Raw genomic sequence first — 27469 nt, forward strand, 5'->3', positions numbered from 1 at the left:
TTGTACAGTTCTCTTTCAGTTTATATCAGCAAGCCCAATGGAGTCCTTTGAAGGACCTAGTCAGGTTAACAGAGCAAAGTTATTACAAGTCCCCACTGGAAATGATTTCACTTCAGAGGACGAAGATGTTAATATTGACATTAAACTTCGTTTCTCCCCACGTCCCCGAAGACGGAATTCTTCAGCTTCAGAGGAAGAGGAGGCAGATACTCCCACCAACATCTCAAGAAAAGTTTCATTTGCTGATGCATTTGGGTTTGATCTTGTGTCTGTTAAAGAGTTCAATATCTGGGAATTTCCAAATACAGGACAAGAAAATGATATAGAAGACGAAGTTTTTCCTCAGGATGAATACTTTTTGTCCCAGCAGTTTACATTGCCTGCTTCTCAAGAAGAGCTTTTACAAAAGGTGCGAGAGCAGAAAGTAATGTTGGAGTCAGTCCTCTTCCTGCCTGGGATTACCTGTATGAACGGCATTATACGAGTCCTCAATGTATCCTTTGAAAAGCAGGTGTATGTTCGAATGACATTGAATAACTGGCTCAGTTATTATGACATCCTCGCAGAGTTCATGCCTAATTCTTGTGGTGGTGAAACAGACCAGTTTTGCTTTAAGATTTCCTTGGTGCCTCCTTTCCAGGAAGATGGAACTAAGGTGGAATTCTGTATACGCTATGAGACATCAGTTGGTACCTTCTGGGCAAACAATGATGACAAAAATTACACACTGATTTGTCACAAGAAAGAAACTGTGCCCAAGGTGGATAATAAACCCCAGAAAGAGGTTACAGATAGGTGTCTTAAAGGCTGCTTAAAGACAACACAAAGCAGGTGAGGTTACACCTTAATTTTTTGTAATTTAGAATATAGATGGCTAATTCTGGCTTTCTATGTGTGCTTACTCAAGTCAAGACATGTTATTTTCTTCTGTTTTAATTTTTTTTCTAAATGAAAAATTAGACCAAGAACTATTGTTTGTATATATCAGCCAGTGGTTTTCTGCAGACATATTAGTTGGGATCATAATTTTATGTATACCATACATTTGAAAAGGAGTGTGAGGGTCTATAAACTCTCTAGACACTGTGTACCAATTCTGATCTTTGTAGGATACAAACTGAGCTGGCATCAATGGGATCTTTGTTCCAGACTAAGGTAGCTGTATAGTTAAAATAATTTGCATCCTTTGTAAGTCAACAAAAATTTAAAAGCAAAACAAAAGCTGGATTTTCACACAATTTATTTTATGGTTCTTTCTCTACATGCAATTATTAAATCAGAAACAGCACTGGTGGTTCATGAAGCAGAAGCGGATAACTTAGGGAAGAATCCAGCAATTAAAATAGCTGGTACAAACTTTTCTGCAAGTGGTTGGGCTATTCTGCAAGTTGTATATTGGGGCTCTAATTCCTTTTCCCTGCCACTGGTTCATGCTTCTGTTTCACAAATGGTGGAAAGTAGTATATTTAATAACGCAGAATAAGTAATATATTAAAGAGAAAATATATAGAATTTATCTTCTATATACTGTTCTGGCAGTTGTTAACTTATACTTTAATCATATATAGAGACACTTAGGAATAGTATTTTCTGGTTTCTTGCTTTTTAACTATGTTCTTTCTGCTAGCAAAACAATGTTGCATGCAAAAATCTAATTCTTAATTATTTCCCTCCCCAAATTCACTTCAAATCAGTTGGAATTCTTTAATTCTGCAGAATTAAATCTGTATTTTGCCTGTAATATCCTTTGCCACTTGGATGCCAGAACTAAGTTGATGTCAGGTTTTTTAATTTATGTTGGTGTTTTAGTTCCTGTACTATTTCCAAATGAGACAGGGCTGTTTGATTTTGCTGGTGCTCTTCCACTGGACTGAAATGGTAGGGAAGGGGGAACAGAACTGCAGCAGTGGTGGGAGCTTAAGGAAGAGGGAGACAACCAGGGCTTCTGCTCCAAGCCTTCATTCCCAAAACCAGATTTGCTGTGCTGGGAACTTCTGCCAGCCCTAGGCACACATTAGCCCTGTGAGGAGAGGTTTGCAATATGGCTCAGTGCTTGTATCAACATCACAGGCTAGGAGCCACCCCAAGGCCAGCCCAAGGCCTGGTCCGTAGCCAGTCCACAAAGCTCTCCTGACAAGTGTCCCTTGGGCCAGCTCTGGAACCCTCATGGTGATACTTCCGTGAAGGAACATCAGAGCAGAGGGAACAATGCTTTTACATGTCCTGTGGTCAATTCCTGACATTTGTGTCTGTCTTTATACAAAATTTCTGTGTTTCAAGGAGTGTCACATGACCCATTCTGGCTAAGTAAGATAGCCTGAGATTGCCTGCAGAAGGGCTATGATATCAAACACCATAGGCATGTGCAGGCAGTATGACTCCAGCCTGAGCTCAGGTAGCCCACAAGGAAAAGATGATGGACATGGGGAACTGAATCTCAATTTAGTGAGCCCTGGGCTTCCACATGGTTTCAGAAATAACCTGAAAAATTAGGCTTCTAAGGTGAAATGACTTCTGAATGCTTAATTCCCTAAAGTTTCCATGATATGCATAGTGCTACCAAGAGTTGTAGAAGCATTCCTTCTGGTGGATACTCTTTAACATAGATATACTAAATGATTTATGTGTAAGCCAGACAGAGAGACATTTTAAAAAAAAGAGAAAGGAGCTAACATGTCTTCTTCTCAATATAAAATTACTTTGTCTCTAATCAGACTATAAAGTTGTCTCCCCCTGTGTCAGACTGAAGATTAATGCATATGTGTGTATGTGTGTATACATTTATGTGTATAGTTGTCCATATAAACACATACACACACGTAAATTTAAAAATATTTAAACCAAGGTGATCAGATTCTTGTCTACATTAGGATCTACTACACAATTCCGTCAAACAGCTAATAAGCATGCACTTTCAATACTCTCTTTAGTGGCAGAAAAATGTACAGAGACCTTACAATAAGTGCAAAAATGAGCTGAAATTTCTGAAATTCCAAATATCTTCAGAATATTGTTTCAGTGGTCACCAAGGCTTCTGAAAGACAGCTCTGGCAGTATGTAATCCAGGACTAATTTTATGCTACAGGGACTTTGACTTCACAAGAGTCACAGATTTGCCAGTGTAAATGAGGTCAGCATCAGGGCCTTTTGTTTCAAAATAGCTAAGATACCAGCTTCCATTGCTCACTTGTTTTTCAAAGTGTCTTTGTACCCATTGCCCCTTTGAGTGAGGAGGAACACCCTGCAGACATCTGCAAAAGTACCTCATTATTCTCCTTCAGACCCTCATTAAAACTCCTTTGCTTTGCTATCTCAAAAAAAGCACAGGAGAAACAAACCCCCCAAAACTGGCAAAGTGAGGCTGCTGAGTGCTGCTACTCCTTCATCTCATATCGAGCAGTGCTGCCCATTTACCAGCTCTCCTCCACCAGCCCATCTCTCCCCTTTTACTGTTAGTTGGGATAACAAACTCTGCAGCACCCAGCTATGCTGGGCGGTGATAGAACAGGTAGCAAAGCTGGGGGGAGGCGGTCCTTGACCATAACTAACTTATTCTTGGAGCTGCAGCATTGCAAATAGATAGAAGTAAAAGCCATTTTATCTATGATTCTCACAACAAGTGACAGGTGGGGCCTATTGCTGTCCATACCCATGAGTTAGATATCTTAAGATTTTCCTTGTCGCAATCTGAATAAAAGGATAATTTTAAAGGATGCTCATTTACGCTTCTGTTTCAAATTTAGAAACTTGTAATAAGATTTTTAATTTTTTTTTTAAACTCTTGGCTCTGAGATATTTATACTTTCTCTAAAAATGTACAGTTTACCTCTGCAGTTAAAAAATAAGACATGAAAGGATCATGTTTTATAAGGAGAGAGTCTGATCCACTCTAGGGCATACTTGTGTGGCTCATTAAATGTCATTAGCAAGGATTAGTCGTGTTAGTTAGGTGAAAGGAATAATATTCACTTTCAGTGGAAGTTACTGGGGAAACACAATAATATGACTATTTCAAGTTACGCTTATGAACATGGTCCAGGCCTAAGATGAGTGAATGAGGGCAACAGACTGATTTCTGACACCATTATTAAGAAATTAACTTTAAAAATGAACTTAACCCTCAAAAGTTGCTCCTGAAAAAAAATTCATAGTGAAAAGGAAAAATGCATCAAATAATTAATGCTGAAAACTCTCTGTATTTGGATATTCAGAACCACATTACTTAAAACTCTGCCTCTACATTTCATATTTCATTTGCTTTTGCTTCCATGTCTTCTCTTAAAGTTTCATAAAGTATTTGGTTCTAGCTGTATTTTAACAACCTAAAATTATTTCTTCTTAAACTTTTACATTTTTTGTGGTTTTTAAAAGTAAAAGTATGCACAGGGGAAAAATACAGTTTGGGAAAATAATGTTTAAATTAATTAATTTATGCTTGCGTCTGTATGAAGAAAGTGTTTGCTTAGCTTGTCATAGTCATAAATATACTTCAGGAGAAAAATTGACTCCTAAAATTTTAAGACTGACTGGAAATGAAAAAGCTTCTACCAATAAACAGACATAATTTCCATCCTATTTATATAAATATATACACACAAGAATGTTTATTTATATATACATAAAAGTCAGAAAAATGTAAATTAATTGCATCAGCTCCATTCTTTTCTCTTTTTTTGACTGTCATGCTTTTGGGATTTATCCATAAATAACGATTCTGAGCATGAATTCATCCCAGTCCTCAAATTTAGACCACATGATTTTATTGTGGACACCATGCTCCTGCATTGGCCTGATCAGACAGGAACTGGTTGGGTGTTGCATGAGGCAGACTCCTGCAGGTTGTGCTGAAAGGTGCAGAGATGGAGTTATGGAAGCCATGTCCTCTGTCAGTGGGGATGCTACATCCCATTTCTGTGCTCAGCCTTGGTTTGCCATCTGTCAAGAGCAAAAGTGACAGCACCAGGAAAATGGCTGATAAGCATGAGAATTGTTTTACAGGAGGGTATCTTGTGTTTGGACTTCTGTCCTCCGACAAGGAAGGGGAAGGTTAGTATTTTGTCACAACAGTTGGAGTTAATCCTCCCTTAGTTCTCTGAGCCCGCAAATACACAACTCTGAACTTATCCACAAGTGAATCACTGATCCATCTGATATTGATCCTATGCTTTTTTTCTGTAACTGCTGAACTGTACATTTTTTTGAGTAGTAGTGCATCAATTCCCTTCCCTCCATGATGCCACTTGAAAACACAACACAGGATAGGACAATGGCTCTTACAAGAGCTGCTCTTTGTACAACATGCAATGAGACAGAAGATGTTGTCTGTGGGCTGCCAGTGCCAAATTTGACAGCATATATCCTGAATGATCTCCAAGCAATTGTCACTGAGAATATTTCTTCTGTGCTTGAGTACCTTTCTTTCTTCAGCTGCTGATCATCTTCTTTCTTCTGATGGGAGGCAAAGGAAGTAAAAGTTGCTGAAGATGCAGCTTGGCAGGACTGCACTGTGCTCAGTCAGTCTCCCTAGGCAGATGGCAGAGCAGTGCCTAGGCTGTGCTGAGAAATGTAGTTTTGATTCAGCTCCTCTTGGCCTTTCCCACAAGCTCATCATGTGATTTAAAAAAAAAATCAAAGGCTTCTGACAAAGATGTTTGGAAACAGTCTCTCATGCACTTTGCTATGAGGAACAACTGTATCATTCCTTTCTGTTCCATTTAAAATGGCATTTAAATTATATTCCCTTTTAATCCTTGTTCTTTTGATTGTGTGTCATCACAATCAGGAAGGGAAAAGAAGAGCAGGAAAGGTGTTAAAACACACATCTTCTTTGTGTACTTCTATTTAATCTCAGGGTTGTTTCTGGCATTTTAAGTCATGAGCTACATCTTGATCAGCATACAGATATGGGATTTGACTAAAGTTTATTGCTATTAATAGGAAATGACTGCAGTCACTGTTTTTACCAGGAGAGCAGCTGCTAGAGAAGCTATCCATTCACAGGGAGCCAGCTAAGAGGAACACTCCTCTCTCTTTGTTTAAGGTGACTTAGTATTCCCAGACCTTCTCTTGCCCCCTGGTCATTGCCAGTCTTTCTCAATTGTAGAATTAGATAGGGCTGGCACCGAAATAAGACTTTTCCCTGTACTTGAGGACCATGATTATCAGGGACACAGGTTAATTTTTAAGGTGCTCTGAAACATATTATTCAAACAAGTGGGAAAAAGGCAAGTTGTGGAACTGTGTTTGACTCAGCATTAGGAATGCTTCTTAGCAGCAACTCCAGGGTTATTTTTTGAGGAAATTGCTGCAGCCTTACTCTCCAAAGTAATTTAGAATAAGCTAAGATAAACCACTTGAAAAATATTCTCCAGAGAACAATCCTACTTGGCCAGAAACTATGCTCAATTTTTTTTTTCTGTCTGTTTAATCATAATATTTCAAAATCTGGGCATGCATACTATTTGAAATATGAAACTTATTAAAAGCCCTAAAGATAGATATTTAGGTTAATGGCTTAAGTCTATGAATGCTATCAGAGAAGTGTTAAAGAAAGAGGTGGAAGATGTGGATGAGAATGGCATGCACAGACAAATAGACACATTCTTCCTATACTTGTGGTCTCCTAGTAGGAGAGCATCTCAAAGCTGAAAACCTGTCACATTTTTACTTTTGGTGGTTGTAAACTGTGCCACCCATCTGCCATCCATTTATTGGACTAGAAATATTAAAAGAAGATCCTTAAATTTAAGGGAATAACCCGTGAAAATAACATGTTGCTGTACTGGCAATCCTAGCATAGTACTTGCACTTGAATTTATTTCTTATCAGTGGTTTCTTATTCATTTCCATGATATGCTTTAGAAACTGCTCTCACCGATGCTGCAGAACAGAAATTTATGTTCTATTGTGTGGGAAATATTGGTTGCTACAAAGCTTTTTCAGTTGTTTGCATGAAATCATATAAAACCAATGCTCTGTAATCTGGGTGTCATTTCTCAGCCATGATAAGTACTTGTATTATACATGCATTGCCTGGCTTTACACTTGTAAGATTTTTTTTTTCCAGTTACTACAGTTTCACCAGTTTATTTAAATATGCCAATACTGTAACACTATTAGGACTGACTTGTAGAACTTTTTAATTCAGCAACTGGCCTTATCCTGCAATAGGCACAATAAATAATTTAATAAATGTCAGGAGTCTCACTGAACTTTGTAGAATTCTTCATGTGTAAAACTATCTTTGAATGTTAATATTTACAGGACCAGATGCTCTTTCAGATTGCTGGTTAAGGACCTTTGGAAAAATAGAAGTACATTGCTAAATGAACTCCTGTATGTTCAATGATTCTTTTGTTTAGGAAAATATCTATTTTTCAAATTGAACCAGGCTGTAAGTGACCATTTCAATAATCTCTCCTGTCCACCATTCAGGTACTACAGTTCATAAATGTTCAGTTGGAAAAAAAAATTGTTCCATTACATTCACCTTGACTTTGCTGAATGTTAGTCTTGAAAAGATGTTTAAAGTTAGTGCAACATTAGCTGAGAGCACTGGAGTCATGTTTAATCATTGCAATGACTACCAGTGTCATTTGAGCTGTTTATTCTGATTATGAACTTTAAGCTGTGATCTAGTCCCAGCACTGTAACTCTGAAAATGAAGCAAATTGTAGCAATGAAATTAACACTACAGCGTAGGTCTAGAGATACAATTGCCCGTGGTATTTTTAATATAAAATGTGGATTATCTCCTCATCTACAAAAGGTGGAAAAAATGGTCCAAACAAATACTTTGAAAGTTAAATGAAGTCTCTGCCTTAGGGCAAAGGAGAGGGTAAGACCTTTTAAACACCGTGGGAGAATGTTAGAAGTGGCTATTTGATCCCTAGACCTTCAGTGACACACACAAGTATTAGTTGACATGCCAAAGCATAATAGGGGGCTTGGTTTTCTGCGTGTCTTTCACTCTCCTGATTCGTGAAATCAGCTGATACTCTAACACTAAACATGAAGATTTATTACTGCTGGTTACTAAATGTAGTCCTGAAGGGCACTGGGCTACACAATTGAATGTGAACTAGGCAAAGCTAGCAGGTTTTTCTTACCTTGAACTTAGGTGCACCAAGTGGACTGACATTTCCATTTTGTTTTGATGCACAGTTGTTGTCTCTGCAATAACATTTATAGATGCTGAGTGATAATTATAAGATATGCTAGGCTGAAACACTTCATGTTATGGTAGAGGGCTGGGGAGTCTGTCAGTCTCTGCAGCTACTCTAGTAAATCTGAGCCAGTGTCTCCTAGGTTTTTTCCTATGTCTTGATAGGAATATTGATACCCATCACACAGCTGACTTCTTGCTGTGAGGTAGTAAGTATGTGAAAAATGAAAAAAAAAAAGCAAAAAAAAAAGTTATAAAAGTCTCTTGTCATGATAATACCTGGGATTTTCATCCTATTGACATACTTATTGAATTTACAATTGCTTTCCAAGATTTAGATCATAGTTGCCCTCTCTCGGGAACAGCTCTGTAAGGTTGTTTTTTTGTGGTCACCCTTTCTGTTCTCCTCCCCAGGAGTGATATCTGTGTCTTAGTCTCACCTGACTGCCATCTATCTCTCTACATTCTATCTAAGGCACTTACCACGTACTTGTATACGTGCCTCAGCACACTGCAGGCAGCCTCTCGGAAAATACTCTCTTCTGACATGCCAAGAGACCTCTATTTTTCCCATGTGAGATTCAGAAAAAGACCAGAGGCAACATAGGTTAATGTTTTTCTCCTCTCAGATTTATCCAAAATAGGCACAACTTGAAAGTTTCTCTGCTTCAATATTTTAAAGCAGTGAGGAAAAGAAGCAAGAGAGGAGCAAAGGGACGCCACCCCCAGCTCCTTTCTACAGAACCATTTTGATATTTGATCATGTCTCTTCCAGACAAAATAGTGACCTATGAAGCATATCCTCTGACATTAAGCCAAGCCTAGTGCTCAGAAAACTTGACTGCTCACTCTCCTTTTCCTCTTTTTCAACAGTTGGCCCTGGAGATAGATATACAAATAGAAAAGTCCTGTATTACTAATTCACAGTGGACTTCTCAATAGACTTTCTAACACTGACCTGGAGAATATTTTTGAAAGAGGTTTTCTGTTTATGACATAGCCCATTCTGTGAAAGGATGCAATGAATTTTCTGACCAATCCACATACAAAACATCTGTATTATACTTTTGAACAGGTACTGCTTCCACATTGCTACATGGATATCACTATAAGGTACAACAATCATGACAGAACTATGAAAGGATCTGAAAAAAGTGGCAGTGCTCCTGCTTATAATTGCTATAGCTTAATTTGAGGTGTAACTGACATATTATGCAATGGGTTCTTATGGAATCTTCATATCTATAATCATGAGATTTGGGGATAGACAGTGCTATATTAAAGGTTTGAGCCTGGCACCAAACTGGTGTTGGGATCCTGGTTCAAACTGAATTGAACTAAAATCTTCAAATGGACAGATATACATCTATATTTTTAAAAAAATAAAAATGTATGAATGTTTTGCTATTAAAACTCAAGGTCTCTTTTAATGAGCTAGAAAATAAAGACTAATTTCCTGGGACTTTGTTTGCTTTGAGGCAATGATTATTCTCATCCCAAGTCAGGCCAATGCATTTTGTTCTGTGCCACCCATGTCCCTGCTTCAATCATAAAATAAGACTGAAAAATGAAAATATTAGTAATTGGAAAAATATAATCCCCTGGATAACACCAATCCAATAATCTTAATAAAAATAGATTTATTACAAACATTGTCTGAATCCTACTGGGAATTATCTTTGCAGAAAAAATGCTTAAATTCCCTTACAGCTGCTCTCTTGATCAATTGTCCCCCTTGATACTATTAATCATAATACCATATATTGCTTATTCTGAGCATCTTTTTCAACTTCACTTTCCAAACTTCTGTTCTAATTTCACCTTGTTACTGACAGTCCTTTATTGTCCTTTTTTAGGCTCACTTTCTCTCCTTTTCTGGTAACAGCCCCTTTTCTTATGTGAGAAGACAAAAACTAAGGGATATTTCCTCAAGGTGGAGAAATACCACAGGTTAATATTGTCTTCCTCAAATTTCAGACATTTAAGTAGAGGTTCTTTGTGGCTCTATTTTCATTCAAGATGCTTGTGAAGTTTGCTTGACCAACTCTTCTGGAAGTGAAGACTTCTATTCCCAGGGTAGTTTCCAAAATGCATCTGCAAATGCCCTCACCTCCTGCTCCAATAATGAGGGCACCACGCCGTCTCCTGCCCCTGTCCTCTGCTTCCTGACTATCAACAAGGAAGCTAATTAGTGTCAGTCCCATTTGTTGGGTGACACCTATTTACTAAGAACTAGGTTGAGCCGTCTCTAACAGTGCTGGTAGTTGAAGGTCATAGAAGAAAATCAATCTTGCCTAGATTCATAATCAGGGCTGCTATTTTTCATACAGCTTCATTTTAAAAGGATCAGTCGTAATGGCAATATTTAAAAATATTATTTTTTAAAATTTATTTATTATCTAATATATATATTATCTAGTGTATATATATATATATATTATCTATTATCTAGGTATTTATTATCTAGTTATTTCTGCTTATTGTTCACACAGTTCTTCATTTATAGACGTTGATTTTATCTGCAGCTTTTGCTTCTGAATCTTTTCTTTTGTGGTCTCAATCAGTTTTGAATCTAATATAATTTTAAATTATGATTTCCTGCATTGTTTACATTAAATTCTTTTTCTGTTGTGCTTCTGTTTTTTAAAATACCTCCTGAAAGAAAGTAATGGTATAAACAGAAAGCCATGATACCACCACACATGACATATAACATGGTTCAGACATGTATAGCATGGCATCTCCACAAGGAAGGATCATTTGAAGCCCAAATGTTTTCAGGTGGGAATTGGCCATATTTCAGGTAAAGGCACCTGAGAAGTCAAAATCAGGAGTGTGCATTAGGAGCCCAGAATCGAGGAATGGTGCTGGTTGAGCTTCAGCTGTCCTCTATTTTGTTGTTGAGCAATTCTCCACACTGTGCTCACACTGCTCTGAGCAGGCTTGGTCTCTCTCTAATTAGTGCGGCTGTTGGCTTCTGCTGTTCTTAAGGTCTAGTTCCCAGGACTCTACCTCGAGTTTTGGAAAGAGGCAGTTATTTCAGCCTGAGGATGCTGCCACTGCCCAGGCCCACAGCTCTGCCACCTCTCCATCTCTGCTCCCCAACACCTCCCTGAACTTCAGGGCAGCTCCATCAAATTCCAGCACAGCTCTGACACCCCCACCTCATTTTAAGATCATCCTTTTTTAACAGTATGTAAAAGCCTGAAAAACGACCTAGAGCATTTCCCTGAAAAGTGTTTTAGACAAGTACTTAATTTCCTTGCATCTTGCTTTCAGAGCCAATTTAGAGCTTTTTCCAGCTTCCCCTGACTAATGGGTTTGGTAGTTTAGAACTTACACAGGCTGCCTCACACTGACTGCCCTTTGCTGGTTGCTACTTTTGCTCTGCTCACTTTATCCTCTCCTCTAAACCATGGGAAGACCCTTCCCTGTTCTGATTTTATGTGCCCAGTACCGCTGCCTTCTTGGACAGCCATAATTCTGTGTCCTGTTGTTTAGTGCTCTCCCTAGGGTCTAATACTAGAATTTTATTTTCATTTTCTTTTATACCTATGTCTTGTCTTCAAAAAAAACCAAAAAACAGAGGACTATTTAATATTCTCAGGCAGTAAAGTCAATTTTCTTGCATTTTCTTTATATACACCACAGTTTATTGCAAAACATCCTCTTGTAGGGTGCACATCTTTTTTGTATGCACCCTAATCTTCATACACTGCAAATCTGGCTTGAATTATTTAAATTCTTTAGCAATCATAGCAATAACCTTTTTCTGTATTTAGACAATTTCTAAGAAAAAAATATATTCCCTTAATTTCTGGCAAATTCTTATCAATACCTTTATATACAAGTTGCTATAAAGATTAGCTATTCTTATCTAATTGTTTCTTGGAGTTTAAGACTGTCTCAGCAGGAGTTGCTGAGGGATGAAACTTCTAATGATGATTTAAAGCAGTGAAGTGTGTAGGCTGAAACTGAAATAATTATTGCTGTAACCCTCTAAGCACTCCACGTTCCTCAAGAGAAAATACTTTGTTCAGAACAGACCCTGAACAACAAAATGCGAAGAAAGTAAAATAATAAAAAAAAAACCTCCAACCCTTGAAGCAGGATGATAATTTAGAAATAGAATCAGTATAATGTGAAGATGTTCTCAACAACTGCTCACAAATGCATCAGACATCACAATTAAAAGGAAATAATAATTATGGCCCCATTCTAAAGTATGGAATATTCTATTCCATTCAATAAGTCATGAACACTTTAAAACCATCAGTGTAATCTACAAACCTATATTTACAACATTAAACTGGATGTTCTGCCTTTTCAATAACTGTCATCTCATCTCTATTATTTTCACCTCAGACTCTAATTGTTTCTTTTATAGGAGCTAACCTACCAGTGTCCTTGGCAGTACAGTTTATGGCTCATGCATTTACAGTAATTGTTTGGGCAATTTGCCACACAGTATAACAATCTTCACATCACAATCAGTTTTTTATAATAAACAGCATTAGTTGTGAAAAATACAAGTGATGCATGATTCTTATGGTAGATAAAGGGCACTGAAGATGCCCTTTAGAAAAAGAAAGGAAAACGCTCAAGCCTTGAACTACTTGAGAAAAATACTGATGTCACAATAGAGCTAATTAATTTGATGGTACAAACAAGAGGGGGAAAGGGCCTTGCATTCATTAGTGTCAATTCCAAATGAGAGCATACTGTTCATAAAAATAATATTCTGCCTTGATTTAGACTAAATGTGCAGGTAAACAAATAAGAAGCACTAGGTCTGGTAATAACAATGATTCTGCTACTTAGCTTTTTTAAAGTTCTTTCTTTCTCTACAGACACAGGGAGCAGATACAGCTTACAGGTAGAACTCTGGAGGAGTACAGATCCTAGTGCCCACCAGCTGGTTTGGTCCAGTGGCGCTGCCAGGCACTACTGCCAGGATTGGTCCTGGGAAGCTCTTTATGGCTTCTCTCCATAGCACCCAGGAGGTGGAACATAACCGTGTCTCACTGCATGTGTCTCTGCTGCAGATGTTTTGTGGCCACCCAGTTTTCCTGGAACAGGAGGTCAAGCACTGATCAGTGGTGAGGCCATTGGACACACCCCAAGCAGGCACTCTTCCATGTTAGAAATTTTCCAGAGGAGAAATAATATATTTTCCCTCTTATGCCAGTGCATAGGCAGGCAATTCTCAGCCTCCTTGTCATCTCCAGACCACATTATGGAGCCTGGTGGTGCTGCAGCACAGTGAGGCAAGACCCCAGGAGGCACAGAGGTGGGTTTGAGCCAGGGCTGTACCTCCTCTTCCTGAGCTCACCTGTGAATTCCCTGGCAGCACCAGGGCTTGAGACTAAGAACTGCATGTGATAATAAATTGTGAAATGGTTTTACTCTTAAACTATTGCTTCAAATGCTGAGAATACAGATATCAGTTTAAATCAGTAGGGAGACTTGTCCCTGTAGTGAGTTTTGAACTCAGCAATATGGAGGCATGGAATGAGTTTGTCTTTGCTCATTAGTTCGTTCATATATCCAGTCAGTGAGATAGAATAAAATTAACTATGGAGACACCATCACAAAATAAAGTCTACACTTTGAAGGTCCACATCGGGATCCTTGGTGGCTCCTGAACCAGAATGAAGCTTATGTTTTGACTTGCTTTTTTTTTATTTTTTTTATTTTTATTTTTATTTAGTAACATGGGGTTTTTTTTCCTTCTTGCATTTTCCTCTCAGTGTGAATTGGTTTCAGAAATATTTTGTCACCTGTCCAACTGGTATTTTAGTACCAATACAAATACAGCAATATTTTAAACCAAGCCAAATGTTACGGGGCTTGTATTAGTAAAAAAAAAATCTTGAAATATTATTCTTCTGAGCCTTACAAGCAATTGAATAGAACATTAGAGCTCTGCTTAGAACTTTACATGTACAAAACCTTTCTTATTTCTTTCCAAAATTCTTTTTTCCTGAGAAATTCATTCTTGTTTCATGTTTATGAATTTTGAATGATACTGCATACAATACTACTGAATCTTAGAATTACATGTGGAAAACCCTTTCTCTAGTTTCTCTCCCAGGTCTTTGAGAAATTTGGCAGGCTTTTTACTTTTGATGAATACATAAACATTTTAAAATAATTTATGCTGTTGCTTGTTTAAATGCAGTTATTTCCTTCTTTACTTCCTTCTGAAATTACATCTGCCGCTAATGATACAAAAATAACCAAACTAAGCTGCCTGCCCTTCCCTCCCCATATTCCCTTTCTCAGCTCCGTGGGGTTACAGTTCTGTGCAGAATTGCCTGTTTGCTCCAGTGACAGCTCAAACATGAGTACTTAACTGCACTAATTTACTTTTTGCTCTTCTGCTTCTCAGTAAAACACTGCTGACACATGTAACTACCTCATTTTAGGGATCTCACATGTTGTTTACATCCCAGTGGCATCATTCTGCTGCAAGGCTGGCTATTTTTGGCACTCGATCCAAAAGCACTAGTTATATTGAAGGCTACTGCTATATGAGGTTACTCTTAGGCTTAGAAATCTGTCCTGAAATTAAAATATAACTATAGTTTGGTTAGCAACTTCAGTCTTGCTAGCTCTTTTCATGAGGACATTTTAGCTTCACCTCAGCTTCAATTTCAATACATTCTATTCTACCTTCAGGGTAGAATTTTGATTTGTTTTGAATCTACAGTAAAAATCAGAAGCATGAAAGAATCCACAAAACCTAAGACTATTTTTAAATAAAATAATGTTAAAAACTTTTTTCCCTTTTACATATTTTAACTAAATATTTGAGAAATACATTCTCTGAATGCTTTAATAACCTCATACCTCTCTGAATTTCAGACTAAATAGTATTATCCCACATTTTCTTTTAAATATAGTATAAAATTGATCAGGATGCATTAATTTCAGAGTTTTTCAGGTACAATTCCATCTCTTTATACTCTGTAATCCAGCAATTCTAGCCTTTTTTCACATTTTTAAAAATAAATATCTTATGACTTAGTAAGATCCAGCATAAGTGGATATAGCACAGAACAAAGTACCAAGAGTTATACAAATATACAGACACAACTTTAGCCAAATGTTGGTGTGTGAATTAAAATCATGACAAGCTCTGATAAACTCCACCCACTATGAAGAAATTTGTTACTCCTATTTATTGTCCCAAACCTATTTCAGACAAGACCAAAGCATCTCCTGTTCCATAGTGAAAACTCCTGCAGGCTTAACTCTCAGGGCATATAGCTGCACAGGAGCGTTTGAAATAGGGCTGGGACTGTGACTGTGGGATCATGAAAGTCTCATTCCCTTGGGAAATGTGTTGCATAATCTCATTCACAAAAATATATTCATGTTTCCACAGTGAGACCTTCTCAATTTCTTGTGTCTGATACTTGCACCAATAGACTACAGGATATACATTTCTAGTGCTTGCAGATCTTTTAAGTTTTCACAACAAATACTTTTGTGATCTCTTTATATTAATGCATTAACAGTCTCTCTGCTTTTTTGTCTTTTGAATATTTAGCCCTTTGCTATATCAATAGAGGGAGTTTATTCCTCCTTTCACACTTTGTTATGCTGAAAATAGAACTACTCAATCTGTTTCCTTGATTAATGTAGATTTTTCATTCTGACAGTTTTCCTCTAGTCCTCTTCTGAACATGTTTCAAGTTGAATCAGTCTTTCTTGGACAATATAGACAAACATTCTAGAGGAGATCTTGTTGGTGCCTGGTGCCACAACATGAACGTTTCTTGGAAATTTTTCATAGCTGGGACTACCTTCCCTGAGACATTACTGCTGAACTTGGTTTGCCTTTATATCACAGTGTCTGTTTCATCTCACACCAGTGGCTTGGAAATGGTTTCTGGCAAAAAAACTCCTCTGATTTTTCTTGTTCACCTGTTTCTTCCATCTTCTGAGGCCTAGTTTTGTGACAGAAATTCTTTCTAGTCCCTAAATGTATAACCTGGAACTTTATAATTTTGAATTTCATCCCTTATCTATTATTCTGATCCTCCAGGCCACTGATTTCTTTCAATCCTCCTCTGCGTTGGTGTTGTCTCCCAACTTCCTCTCTGCCACGGATTTAATTTAACTTTGACTTCTTGTGCTTTGGTCTGTAATAACATGACTGAGTAAGTCTGATTACATGGCTTGTCCTCTCCGATTCCCCAGCGACGCCTGCTAGCTCCACAGCCCAGCTCCTGGGACCCTGCTTGGCACCGAGCCCCTCTCCCACCGCCCAGCTCTGATGCTCATCTCCCTCTTCTCTCGTTTAATTAATAAATTTCCCATGTGGCTGCACAACAAATGCTTTAATGAAGTCCAGATAACTGATTTTTAGACAGGGGAAATATAGTAATCTTATCAAAGACAGATATTATCAGGTGAGTCTGGCATTTTTATGCCATTTTCCATTTATCTATATTTCTTCTCTCATTTTTAAGTCTATTGTGAAAACATTTTGAAGACACTTGGGCCTGTAGTTGCCTTGACACTATTTCTCTTCCTTTTCCTAAATATAGCTTCTACTTTTTCTACTCTTCTGATATTGTTACAGTGTAGGACCACTTGACTAGATCTGAATAGCAAAGGTTTTAAACCGATATGTGTTTGCCTCTGTTGGGTCTCTCATATTTGGGTCAGAGATTATATGCTTCTCCTAATTGAAGGATATTTAAACAACAAGTTCTGCTAGCAGACTGGATGAAATAATATAATTTTCTAAATTGCTGTTCACATCAGTTATGTCCTGCAAGATTCATCTTCCTATAAGAATCTGCCCCACCACTAGCCCTGTGGTAGAAGAGTTTATGAGAAGTCTTTTGTTTGTGGTGTTATATATAGATTATCTCAAATTTTGATGAAGCCTCACTTCTAAAAAAAAATTCTTATTTAACTTAAAAGGGTTGGTTCAAAAGCCTTGACATATGTGTGTTTATTCCAACCCTTCATGAAGTCAAATAAAAATTGTTTTTTGACAAATTTTTTTCTTCTCACTTAGACATTTTCTGTCTACTCTTCACATCTTTAGCATTCAAGTTTAACATTTCCTCTCTGGGATGCAAATTCCACATAACTTTGGGACTTCTGAACTCCTTCACATAATGTCAATCACAATTTCAGTCCTCTGGTTCCTACTAATTAACCCCTGAATTTCATATTTGTTCTTTCTAATGCAAAATTACAATGATAACCTGTTTTCAGTCCTGACTTATTTTTTTAACTCAATACAAGTGAATGATAATTTCATCAAGAATTAATCATATGAGCATAGGTTTTGGGGTTTTTAAATTCATAAGTTCCTGGTGTGCTTTATGAAGCTGTGTCCCATTCAGCTGAATGAGAAAAAACAACAGAGCTTCTGCAGGTTTACAGCTACTTATGCTGGAATGGAATTGTGTAATCTGACATAAAGGATTTTTTTCTAGCTTGCATCGTTGTCAGAATACCTGGGTTACTTAAAAATAACAGTAAAGGCTTTTAACAGAATACAAATGTTGTGTCTCTCATCATATAGGATATTTAGACCACGCCTCACAACAAAGTGCAGTAATTAATTTCTGAAACAAGAGCTTAATATTCTAATTTAAAAATCTGCTCATGGAATTCTGATACTGTGCAAGGACATTTTCAGAGGAATACAGAGAAAATATAACATAGAGAAAAAACTTATGAACTAGAGAAACACCTTCAAATTGCCTCTGTTTGATGAAGGGGCTAATTTTTATTGGCTTTTGGGAAGTATTTCAGTCCTTAGGATATAGAAATAAGTTTCAGATTGTTCAGTAGTTATACGCACCCGCAGCCTCAAAATATAATTTCTTAAACTGAAGTAGTGATTTAAATTACTATTGTTTTATGCCTCTTGTGATCTTCAAACACTGCAGTATCAATATCCTCAATTTAAGCCAATTTTAAATTTCCCCTGAGAATAATTATATGAGGACAGATATTTCTCATCTAAAATTAAATTAAGTAAAATAAATGTTACATTGACGTTCCCTATACTCAGGTATTTGCAGGGCAGGTGTGCACAAATAATGGGCTATAAACCAGAAATCTTCATAAAATTAATTATTATTAATTTATAAATTTATAAATTAATTATAAAATTAAGTGTAATAGGCAAGAAATTATGCTACAAGCCCTGCAGTGTGGCTGTGAGGCTGTGTTATCATTGCCATTTTTTACCTGTATTGCTGTTGTGAAAAGAAACTTGTGGGCCAGGGCTCCATATGCTACTAGAACAAAAGTTAAGGAAAAATTCAGCTCTAATCACAGCAAAAGTAAAACTGAGGGGCTCAGATCACACATAGATTGTGTTACAGTCCCAACCACTAAAAATCCATAACCACATTCCAGTCTGGATTTAAAGTTACAAGGTGAGAATCATGCAGCTTTAGATAATTTCCAAAGATGTAGGTTCCTTTTAGTCAGTCTCTTTCAGAGGTAAAGAAGCATCTTTGCAAGATAGGTCACTCCACCTTACTTATGATTCCCATGTTATAGGGAATGAATCTCCTTTTAGAAGTGATAATCACTCACCACTGATAATAGGGATTATATACAGGATTGCCTGAACACAGATGTTAGAACAATAAGGCTAGATAAGGTAACACTATCCTGGCACACACCCATAATTATCCATTTTGAAGCATCTTTTTTGCTGTACACTTAAAGGTTTATAAAATAGGTACTCATCCTTAGCATCCTTATTCAAATACTGTGTGTATATTTTTACACTGAAAACTTCTTAATCAAAACAAAAAATATTCACTGCATAGGAAACACAGGAAATGGGGCAGATTTCAGTTTCTTCTTTCCCCAAGGTATGAAAACAAAGCTAAAGAGTAAGGATCCTGCTTGTACATCCAACTCCATCTGGAGCAGGCAAATCTGCCCTCCAGTTTTTCCCCAGATGTTCTGTATTCTGGTAATCTGGGTATTTTTTGCATGAATGATGTGATTTATCACATGAGGGTGTCATAGAAGCTGAAAGTGGCACTGCTACTTGGATGCCACAGTAGGCACTGTGAACTCTAGCTAGCAGTCGAATATTAGGCTAGATATAGGCATTAACAACTCCCCTTCTTCTGGGAATGCCTCTTGAGTGAAAAACCTGTCAAACTCTTGTTCCTTTAAGAAGGAGACGAGAGTCCCATCTAGCAGCAAATGGTTCCATCCCTGCTTTCCAAGAGTGGAAATCCATATGGCTGAACACTGTAGGTAGTCACTGTAGGTAGTCAGCTCCTTTCAAAGAAAAATAGACGCTTTAGGATGCTCTTTTTTTCACCACTGGGAAGCAGTGAATGGTTTCCTGCTGGGCCATGTGGTTTTGGGATCATTGTTTTGGTGTGATGATTCTGTTCATGAGTTTTACATGTCTTGGTTCCTAATCTGGGGCTTTTGCAGACACCCTAATAACATCTAAATGTTTTGATGCATCTGTATCATGGTTAAACCCCAACCTACACAGTGCCTAGATTTATGGAAGCAGGTGAGTGAAAAACATGCAAAAGAGGAGAAGAAAACTGGGAACTAGATGTAACACTAAGCCAAGCCTTTGAACTGTAAAAAAAACCCCAACCAACAAACAAACAAAAAGCAACCACTCTCCCCAAACCCCTATGTATAAATAATAACTGCTAATGACTTACCTTGAAACCACCACAGATCAACCAAAAAAAGGTGAATCTGCCACCTTTTTCAGAATGAAATGCAGATTATAACAACTGCAGGCAGGGGAACATACAACTCAGTGTGAGTGGAGGAGTGAAAAATACATGGAGGTTATGCACGTACCAGAATTCAAGAGTGACACGATATTCCTACACATTGCAGGAGTATTTACCATTATTGCAATTAATGGTGAAAAAGAATCACTGAGAGAGCATTAAATCTTGTGCTTCAAGGACAGCTTCTAGCAAAAAATGGCCAAAAGGCAATTTAAGAAGGTAGTGCAAATTACTCCAAGTATTTTCCTACAACAACTCTACACCTTCCCCTGAAGTATCTGATAGTGACCAGTGTCAGAGATCAGATGCTAGACTGGCAAGAGTTTCTGTCTGCTTTAGTCTGGCAAACCTTATAAAGACTGGTTTTTAAAAAGTTGGTGACAGTACATGTCTACGTTCTTTTAATAGAGTGTAAATTTAGCATCCTCCTTCTGAATTAAGCATTTAGGTGGCAGAGTTAATGTTATATCAATTCAAATGAAAGACACTAGGAGAAAATAGAAGGAGAAAAGATTAATATTTGAAAATTAGAAAGTAATTTTCAGTAACAGAGGTGGACGGCTGGTTGAAAATCACATAAATTAAGAACTACAGAAAAAAAAATTGCTCCTCATAGAGGAGTCATTAGGAGTGATATAATAATTTACATTTTACATAAGTGACATTCTTTTAACATTTTTTTTCTTTTTCCACCAAAGGTTAGATACCTATAAGCAGACAATTCCAACTGCTAGGACTTGGCAGTTCGATTGATATCAATTGATATTGATGAGGACTGCAGGCACTCAGCATCTCTCTGTAGGTGTTTTTTGTGTTGAACCTGGCCTTTGTTTTCACAGACAGCAAAGCAACAGAAAAAATTGCACTAGCTGAAGGAAGCAGAATTTGTTCCTGCTGGCCAGCCACAGTTTAGCAACAGGATTTATACTGTACACATGCAGGGAGAATCTTTTGATTTATTTCAGATAACAAAGATGCCTTTCTCCAGCCATCTCTGTAAACATACAAATATTTGAAAAACACAAGCAAGAGAGAGCCCTGGCCTCTCAAACACATATATCCTTCCAGACCCTTGCCTGACCCCAAAATTATGCTCTCCTGTCACTGACCCATCTAATCACCTTTGTGCTGCTTTCTCAGAAAAGGCCTGGGAAAACCCGTCAGATTTGCAATGTAATCTGAAGCTCAACACATTCTCATTTTCTTGGCCAATTCTTTCTTATGACCAAGCCTTTATATCAGGTCACTCAAAAAGCGCTATGTTTTATATAGCTGTTATTTTCAGAATTTCAAACAGCATTTAAAATGCTGTGTAATTAACTAGTAGTCTTTACATTTGAGTCTAAGGGGAATTAGAACAATATTTTTTGCAGAATAACACAAGAAGTTTCTTTTTGTTTAACAGAAAAGAAGAAATATTGGCAACGTCTGATGATGGCACATGGAATAACTCAAGGACTTCAGGTACAACACCCGGTTTAATTAGTTTTTCCTTACTGCACATGTTAATTAAAAATAGTATAACAACCAGCCTCATGGAAATGATTCAACTGTTTTTTTTAACTCTTCAGACACAAACATCCCAGAGATTGTTTATTCACAAGCAGAAGACAAAGACACCAAACTAGCTAATGAAAATATAAAAGAGAAAAATGCAGAATACAACCAGGGTGATCACAAAGATGATGAAGAAGAATTAGAGTTGCTGGTAAGTGTTATACAATTATATCTACAGTATTAAATGATTTGAATCCATTTACGCTTCAAAGCTGGTGAAATGCCCCCTTTTAACAGAGCTGACTGATGTACTAATTTACAAATGTATAGCCTTGGTCTGTACTTACACTGAATCTCTAACTGATTCAACAAAAGAAGGTGCTTTGATTTCGGTACAGTGCATCAACTTTTTCTGGTCTTAAATTAATGATGTCTCCCTTTTACTTCTTTACCAGAGGCTCTGAAAGACAGTTCTAAGGAATTAGAAGGGTGACAAAAAAAATCTCCCCGCTTAGTCTCTAAGATGGGAATATTTTTAAATATAGGCTTTCTATTTAAAATTTTTTTATATTTGCATTATTGTTTACTTACGAGATTTTTGCAATTGTAACTATATGAGCATAAGTAAGAATATATATATATTTATATTAGGAGATTGTTCTATATATATCAGTATTTTACATTATGTATTTTACAATGAATTTCACACTCAGTGAATATTCAATCTATTTGGATTTGTGTGCATGCGTGTGTGTGAGGTTTGCCTTGCATTTCTCAGTATGAAAGAAAAAATGGCAATAAATGAGACACGTACAGCAATCTATTATTCCCAGTGTCTGTTCTCAGCTCATATCATTTGGGTGCACAGATTCATAATCATAGATTATAACAGCTATCACCTGTGAAAATGCGAATGCTGAATCAGACAAGAGAGGAAGATGGGAACCGTTCTTTTTTTCTTGTTGATAGAGAGTAAAAATTCCTCTCACTTGAATATAAATTTTTCTTGTCTTTTACTTTAAAAAGTTGAAAATTGTTGCCTTTTGTGGGACCTTTCACTGCCTGAAAGTCAACCTTTTGGTTCTTTTTTCTTTATGGTGAAATGTGCAAAGGAGGACCTCTAAAATCCCTTGTTGTTCTCAATCCACCCTTTTACAAAAAAAAAGAGGATCAAATATAACCATTTGTTTATCAATTGCCAGACTTGTCCATACAATAAATGAAGGGGGAGCTATAATTTAGATGTTAATTTGCACTGTGCGCTCTTTAATGAATTAAACAATGAAGGCTTATAATACATGGAAATACAACCAAATCTTTGAAACACACAGGCATTGGCTCACAAGACAGCTGTGCAGTTGACAAGTAACATGAGCCTTATGTGAGAAGAAGGGGAAATCGTAAGATTTGCATATAATTATTGAGATCATGCAAATGTCAGTTATGAGGAGGGGAAAAAAACACAGGCATCTCACTGTTAAATCCTGACAGTTGGCATCACCGAAGAACTCAAATACACTTGAGCACTGGTTGGCAGAGGGTCATTAAAACAGAATTTGCAGAGACATTAGCTCCCTCACTTTTCTTTGAGTGACGTTTTACTATTAATAGTTTGCAGAGGCTTTGCAGAAAACATATTAATAAGAGAAACTGTAATGGGGGTATCTACAGCAAGTGCAAATGTATAAAGGGGTGCCCAAGAAGCTAGCCTCTAATTGATCAGCTAGTGCTATCAGTGTGACTCTGCTAAAGTGAGAAGAGAGTGCAATGACAAGCAGGCATAGCTGAATAATACAATATGATATTTGGAAGCTAGGAGGGAGAATGATTAGTTTCTGGCCTTTTACTTTGCTAATCTCATTTCTAACTCATGTCTTACCAGATTGTCTAAAAACAGTCTGGTTTGAAGCCTGTAAAATGGTCCCTGAGAGAAATGGAGCACAGATAATCCTTACAGTATTTGTCAGTGTGAAATGTGTCTTTGTTTTACTGGACAATACTGTACATTACCAGACACTGATGTACTGTATCAATGCCCTCGTTTAAGCACCATTCCTCCCCCCTCACCCCACGGCTTCCTCTCTCCAAATCTAGAATCAAATGTATAGAGAACAAATTAGCCTGCCTTTAAGGGAATATTCTCTTCAGATTTAATTTGTACAAAATCCACTAGCAGCTTACTGAACTCATGAATAAAGAGAGAGGGTTCTCAGCACTATTTTATTTCCTGCTCCTTTCAGCACCACCATAAAGCTCATTACCTATGTTAAAAAATACATGCAATGCAAATTTTGCAAATGGTTTGAAACATGTTTCCATAAAAGCTTTGTTACTGAAAACAAAACTTTCTATAATGAAATCCTGCCTCCTTCATTTGGCATATTTTTGCAAAGCACTTTTTGATCATTCTTTTCTATTCTATTGTTTCAGTTAAATCAGCACTTCACAGGAGCTAGAGGTACCTCTTCCAGAGATGAAAGGAATTTATACACAACAGAACCAATTAATTTTCTAAGTGAAACTGAAAGATTGGTGAAAAAGCTAACCTGTATAGAAAGAAGCGGTGACTTGCACCCTGTGCCTATCAGAGCCTCATCTGAAAACTCTTCACATGCGATAGGAGAAGAACTAAAAGATAAAGCTAAGTATTCTGTGAGAGATTATAATAATCAGCTAACAGGGAAGGAGGTCACTGCTGGCTCAGTAAACAGCTATGGGCGGTCTTTGGAACATACTGGTACCAGTGAAAGCCTTTTATTGGCAAAACATTTTCCTCTGACAAAGCAGAATGAGGCTATCAATTTTATGGCTACTGGCTCAAGCCAACAAGGAGAGAGGCACACAGATATTTCAAAAGGTGAAATAGATAATGCCTCGGGAAATAAGATGATGGAGAGGTTATTCATCAGTGAGGATGCTGCTGGTACCTCAAAAGGGGCCTGTGAAACGAGACCAGAAACCATTTTGCCAGAGCATGATGAATCCGTGCAATTAAATGCATGCATAGCAAGGACACTGGACGGAAACGCTAATCCAGCTCTGGAGCACCGAACACCACAAATGTCTCACCAGACTTTGGATTCATTGTTGTCAGATGCTGACAGAAATGAAGGAAAAATCAAGATGATTGAAAGCAAAGATCAGGTACATTTAAGAGGAGATTTATATGCCAGCACTTTTGAACGTGCTGGTGTCTCAACAGATTCCACACAAAAAAAAGGAGTTGGTGAAATATCAGAAAAGAACACTGATTTAGGGAAGCAGAAGAAAGTCGTTGAAGTGGCAGACTTGGCATCAATTGGTGAGGAGGAAGCATACAAGCCTTTCAAGTCACACGGGAATGCCAAAGCCCTGAACTCAGCACCTCTGCCAGCTGAGAACAACAAGCAGGCACCCAGGGCCACCAGCGTGGATGAAAGGCGACCTGAGAACACTCAGGAGCTCAGAGGATTCAGGAGGTTAAAAGACAGAGAGAAGTCAGATGACTCAAATAAAGCGAGACCAATTGGAAAAGAAAGTGAAGCAAACTTTGCAGAGCAGAGGTGGCAAGAAAAGGGGAGTGAGGCTCTGTGGAGTGCGAGGGGGAGCATGGAACCACAAACCGTGACTTCCACAAAGGAATTGTTTGCCTGCCAGGAGGCAGAGAGTTGTGAAAAGTCTTCTGTCTCTGAGCAGGTTATTACAGAGAAAACAGAGGCAGGTACAGCTTATATAATTAAAACAACATCAGAAAGTGCTCCAGAAAAAATGCCTGGCAGTGAAAAAGCAGTAATTGTTAAGCTACCTCGAGAGACTGCACTAAGTGACAGGCCCACAGAGGAAAAGGAAACAGCATTTGATACACGTGAAGGGAGAAATGATGGTTCACATTATGCTCTTTGTCAACTCAACACAGTGGGTGTATTATATGACACTGAATTTGAAAAGGAATCAGTTTTAGGTATTTATAATGCATACGTACATGAAACACTGCAAGGAGAAATGACGCCTGTATGCAATAGCAGGGAAAAATGTGCCAGAGCACAACCAGATAATATTCTACCTGTAGGAGAAGCACTAAAAGCTTCTGCTACAGGAGAGAAAGATTTGCAGGAGGGTTTATGTTCAGAAGTACCTGAAAGCCCCCTGAGCACTCAGAAGCATCTATTCCTTGAGAAAGCAGAAGAGCTCTACAGGGAAGAAAGCCATGGTGATACACTTTCCTGTTTATGTTCTAAAGCTGAAACAAAAATGCCACCTTCTGGTACAAATACTGTGCCTACTTACAGTTATAAAAGCTCTTCAGTGGCATCTTCAGAAGGGCCCACTGTGGAAAGAGGCAGGGAGCACCTGCATAGATACTTTGAATCCAAAGTCATTGAGAAGGTAGCTGCTGAGTCAGGGTACAATTTAAATCTAACAGATGAAATTACATGTATTAAAAAAAGCTGCTCTCCTGAAGCTGAGAAAGAAGAAGTACCTTCCACTTCAGACACAGCAATTTTTGGAGAAGGAAGAGGAAGGAATACAGGTCAATTTTTCAATCAAGCGGAGGTCCAGCAAGAGAAGTCATGGAGGCCAGAGGCTTTCATTAGTAAGCCTACCAAAGAAAATGGAAGAACAGACTCTCAAGCTGACCATTTAATAACCGAAGGGAAAACACTAAACTGGCTTAATGACTCACAGAAAGAAAGCAAATACACTCCTGATTCTGCAGATATTTCTAACCAGAAGAGTGAAGCACTTAAGTTACCTAGTGAGTCTCCAGGTCTAAAACATATTGCTTTCAAAATATTTTATTTCTTCTTGTTTCTTCTATTTGCTGCAACACTCTACCACTATGATTTGATGGTCTGCCTTGCACTCTACCTGTTCTCCTTGTATTGGCTATACCATGAAGGAAGACGAAACAAGGAGTCTGTCAAGAAGGAATAACAGACTGTCAACTGTGCTCAGGATCCATGGTCAATAACCTCCAATTCCACCACAGCATTTTCACTGTTAAAGAGTTTATTCTTTGCTAGAACCAAAGCAAGATTTCCACAGCAGCATCTTTTACTAAGAGATCACATATGAAGTTGAACCTTCATATAAGTAATTAAACTATGCAGGACCATTATGTTTGGATCATTAAATACCTATATTAAGATGAGTTCTGAAGCACGTCAAGTTAAAATGAAGTACAGCTGTTGCTTCTTAGTAGGATATGAAGAAGCAATGTTTCATGTCTCCATAGTACTTAAGCCCACCATTTACTTGCTTTAATTTCTTTTGCATCAAAGCTTCGTATTTTTCTGGGAAGTTTTTTCCTAAGATTCTGTGTGGTACATAACAACACAAGGAACAATATAAAACCTAAGTCAGTATTTTGGTGCTGACATTGCAGTTGATAATCTGCTAGTGTAATTAGCCAATGCTCTAAGCAATGCATCTGTTGACAGTTTAATGCATTTTTCCAAATTTTTATTTCATTATTTTGACTGAGCTTCAGCAGTACCCCTGTTTGAAAAGTGTAAGGCTTTGACTTCAATAACGTCATGTAACTTCCAGGATATAACTGTGTAGCAGAATAGATGTGCTGTTTCCACCCTGTAAAGATTGAAGGTCACAGCCACAGGCCTCTTACTGATCACACACATGCACAAAAATTTTTTGGGTTTTGCAAATGAGGACTGAGTAACGTGACTGAGAATTTCACTGAACTGTTATTCTGGGCAAAGCCTTTAAGTGACATTTTTCGTCAGAATTGCTTGAGCATACCTACAAAGCATTAAATAAATGTTACAAAGGAATGCTATAACTGTGTGGAGCATGTCTGAATTAGATTTACTGCTTTTTTCCCTATGGCTTGCAACCTAGAGCTAAAAAAACACCGAGAGAGAGCACTGAGCATGACCCTGCGGTTCAGGGAGGCTGTTTTGTCTGGTTTGGGTAAGGCAGAAAAGACTGCAGGGCAGTCAGAATCTGCCCTCAGGAGAGCCCAAATTGACCCTGTGCAGCAGTTCTGTGGGGTAGACACATGGGCAGCTTTGCTGCATGGTGTCCCACACTGCAGGTG

At 37.8% G+C, this 27469-nt stretch overlaps 1 protein-coding gene across 1 annotated transcript; it reads left to right on the plus strand.

Moving 5' to 3' along the window:
• PPP1R3A (protein phosphatase 1 regulatory subunit 3A) lies at positions 1–27208 on the plus strand. Its single transcript, XM_015629515.2, has 4 exons — positions 1–831; positions 21341–21399; positions 21507–21643; positions 23863–27208. The coding sequence occupies exons 1-4, from the start codon at positions 38–40 to the stop codon at positions 26344–26346; spliced, it is 3474 nt and encodes a 1157-aa protein (XP_015485001.1). The 5' UTR covers positions 1–37; the 3' UTR covers positions 26347–27208.
• The last annotated feature ends 261 nt before the right edge of the window (positions 27209–27469 follow it).

The sequence above is a fragment of the Parus major genome, chromosome 1A, assembly GCF_001522545.3.
Source record: "Parus major isolate Abel chromosome 1A, Parus_major1.1, whole genome shotgun sequence".
NCBI lineage: Eukaryota > Metazoa > Chordata > Aves > Passeriformes > Paridae > Parus > Parus major.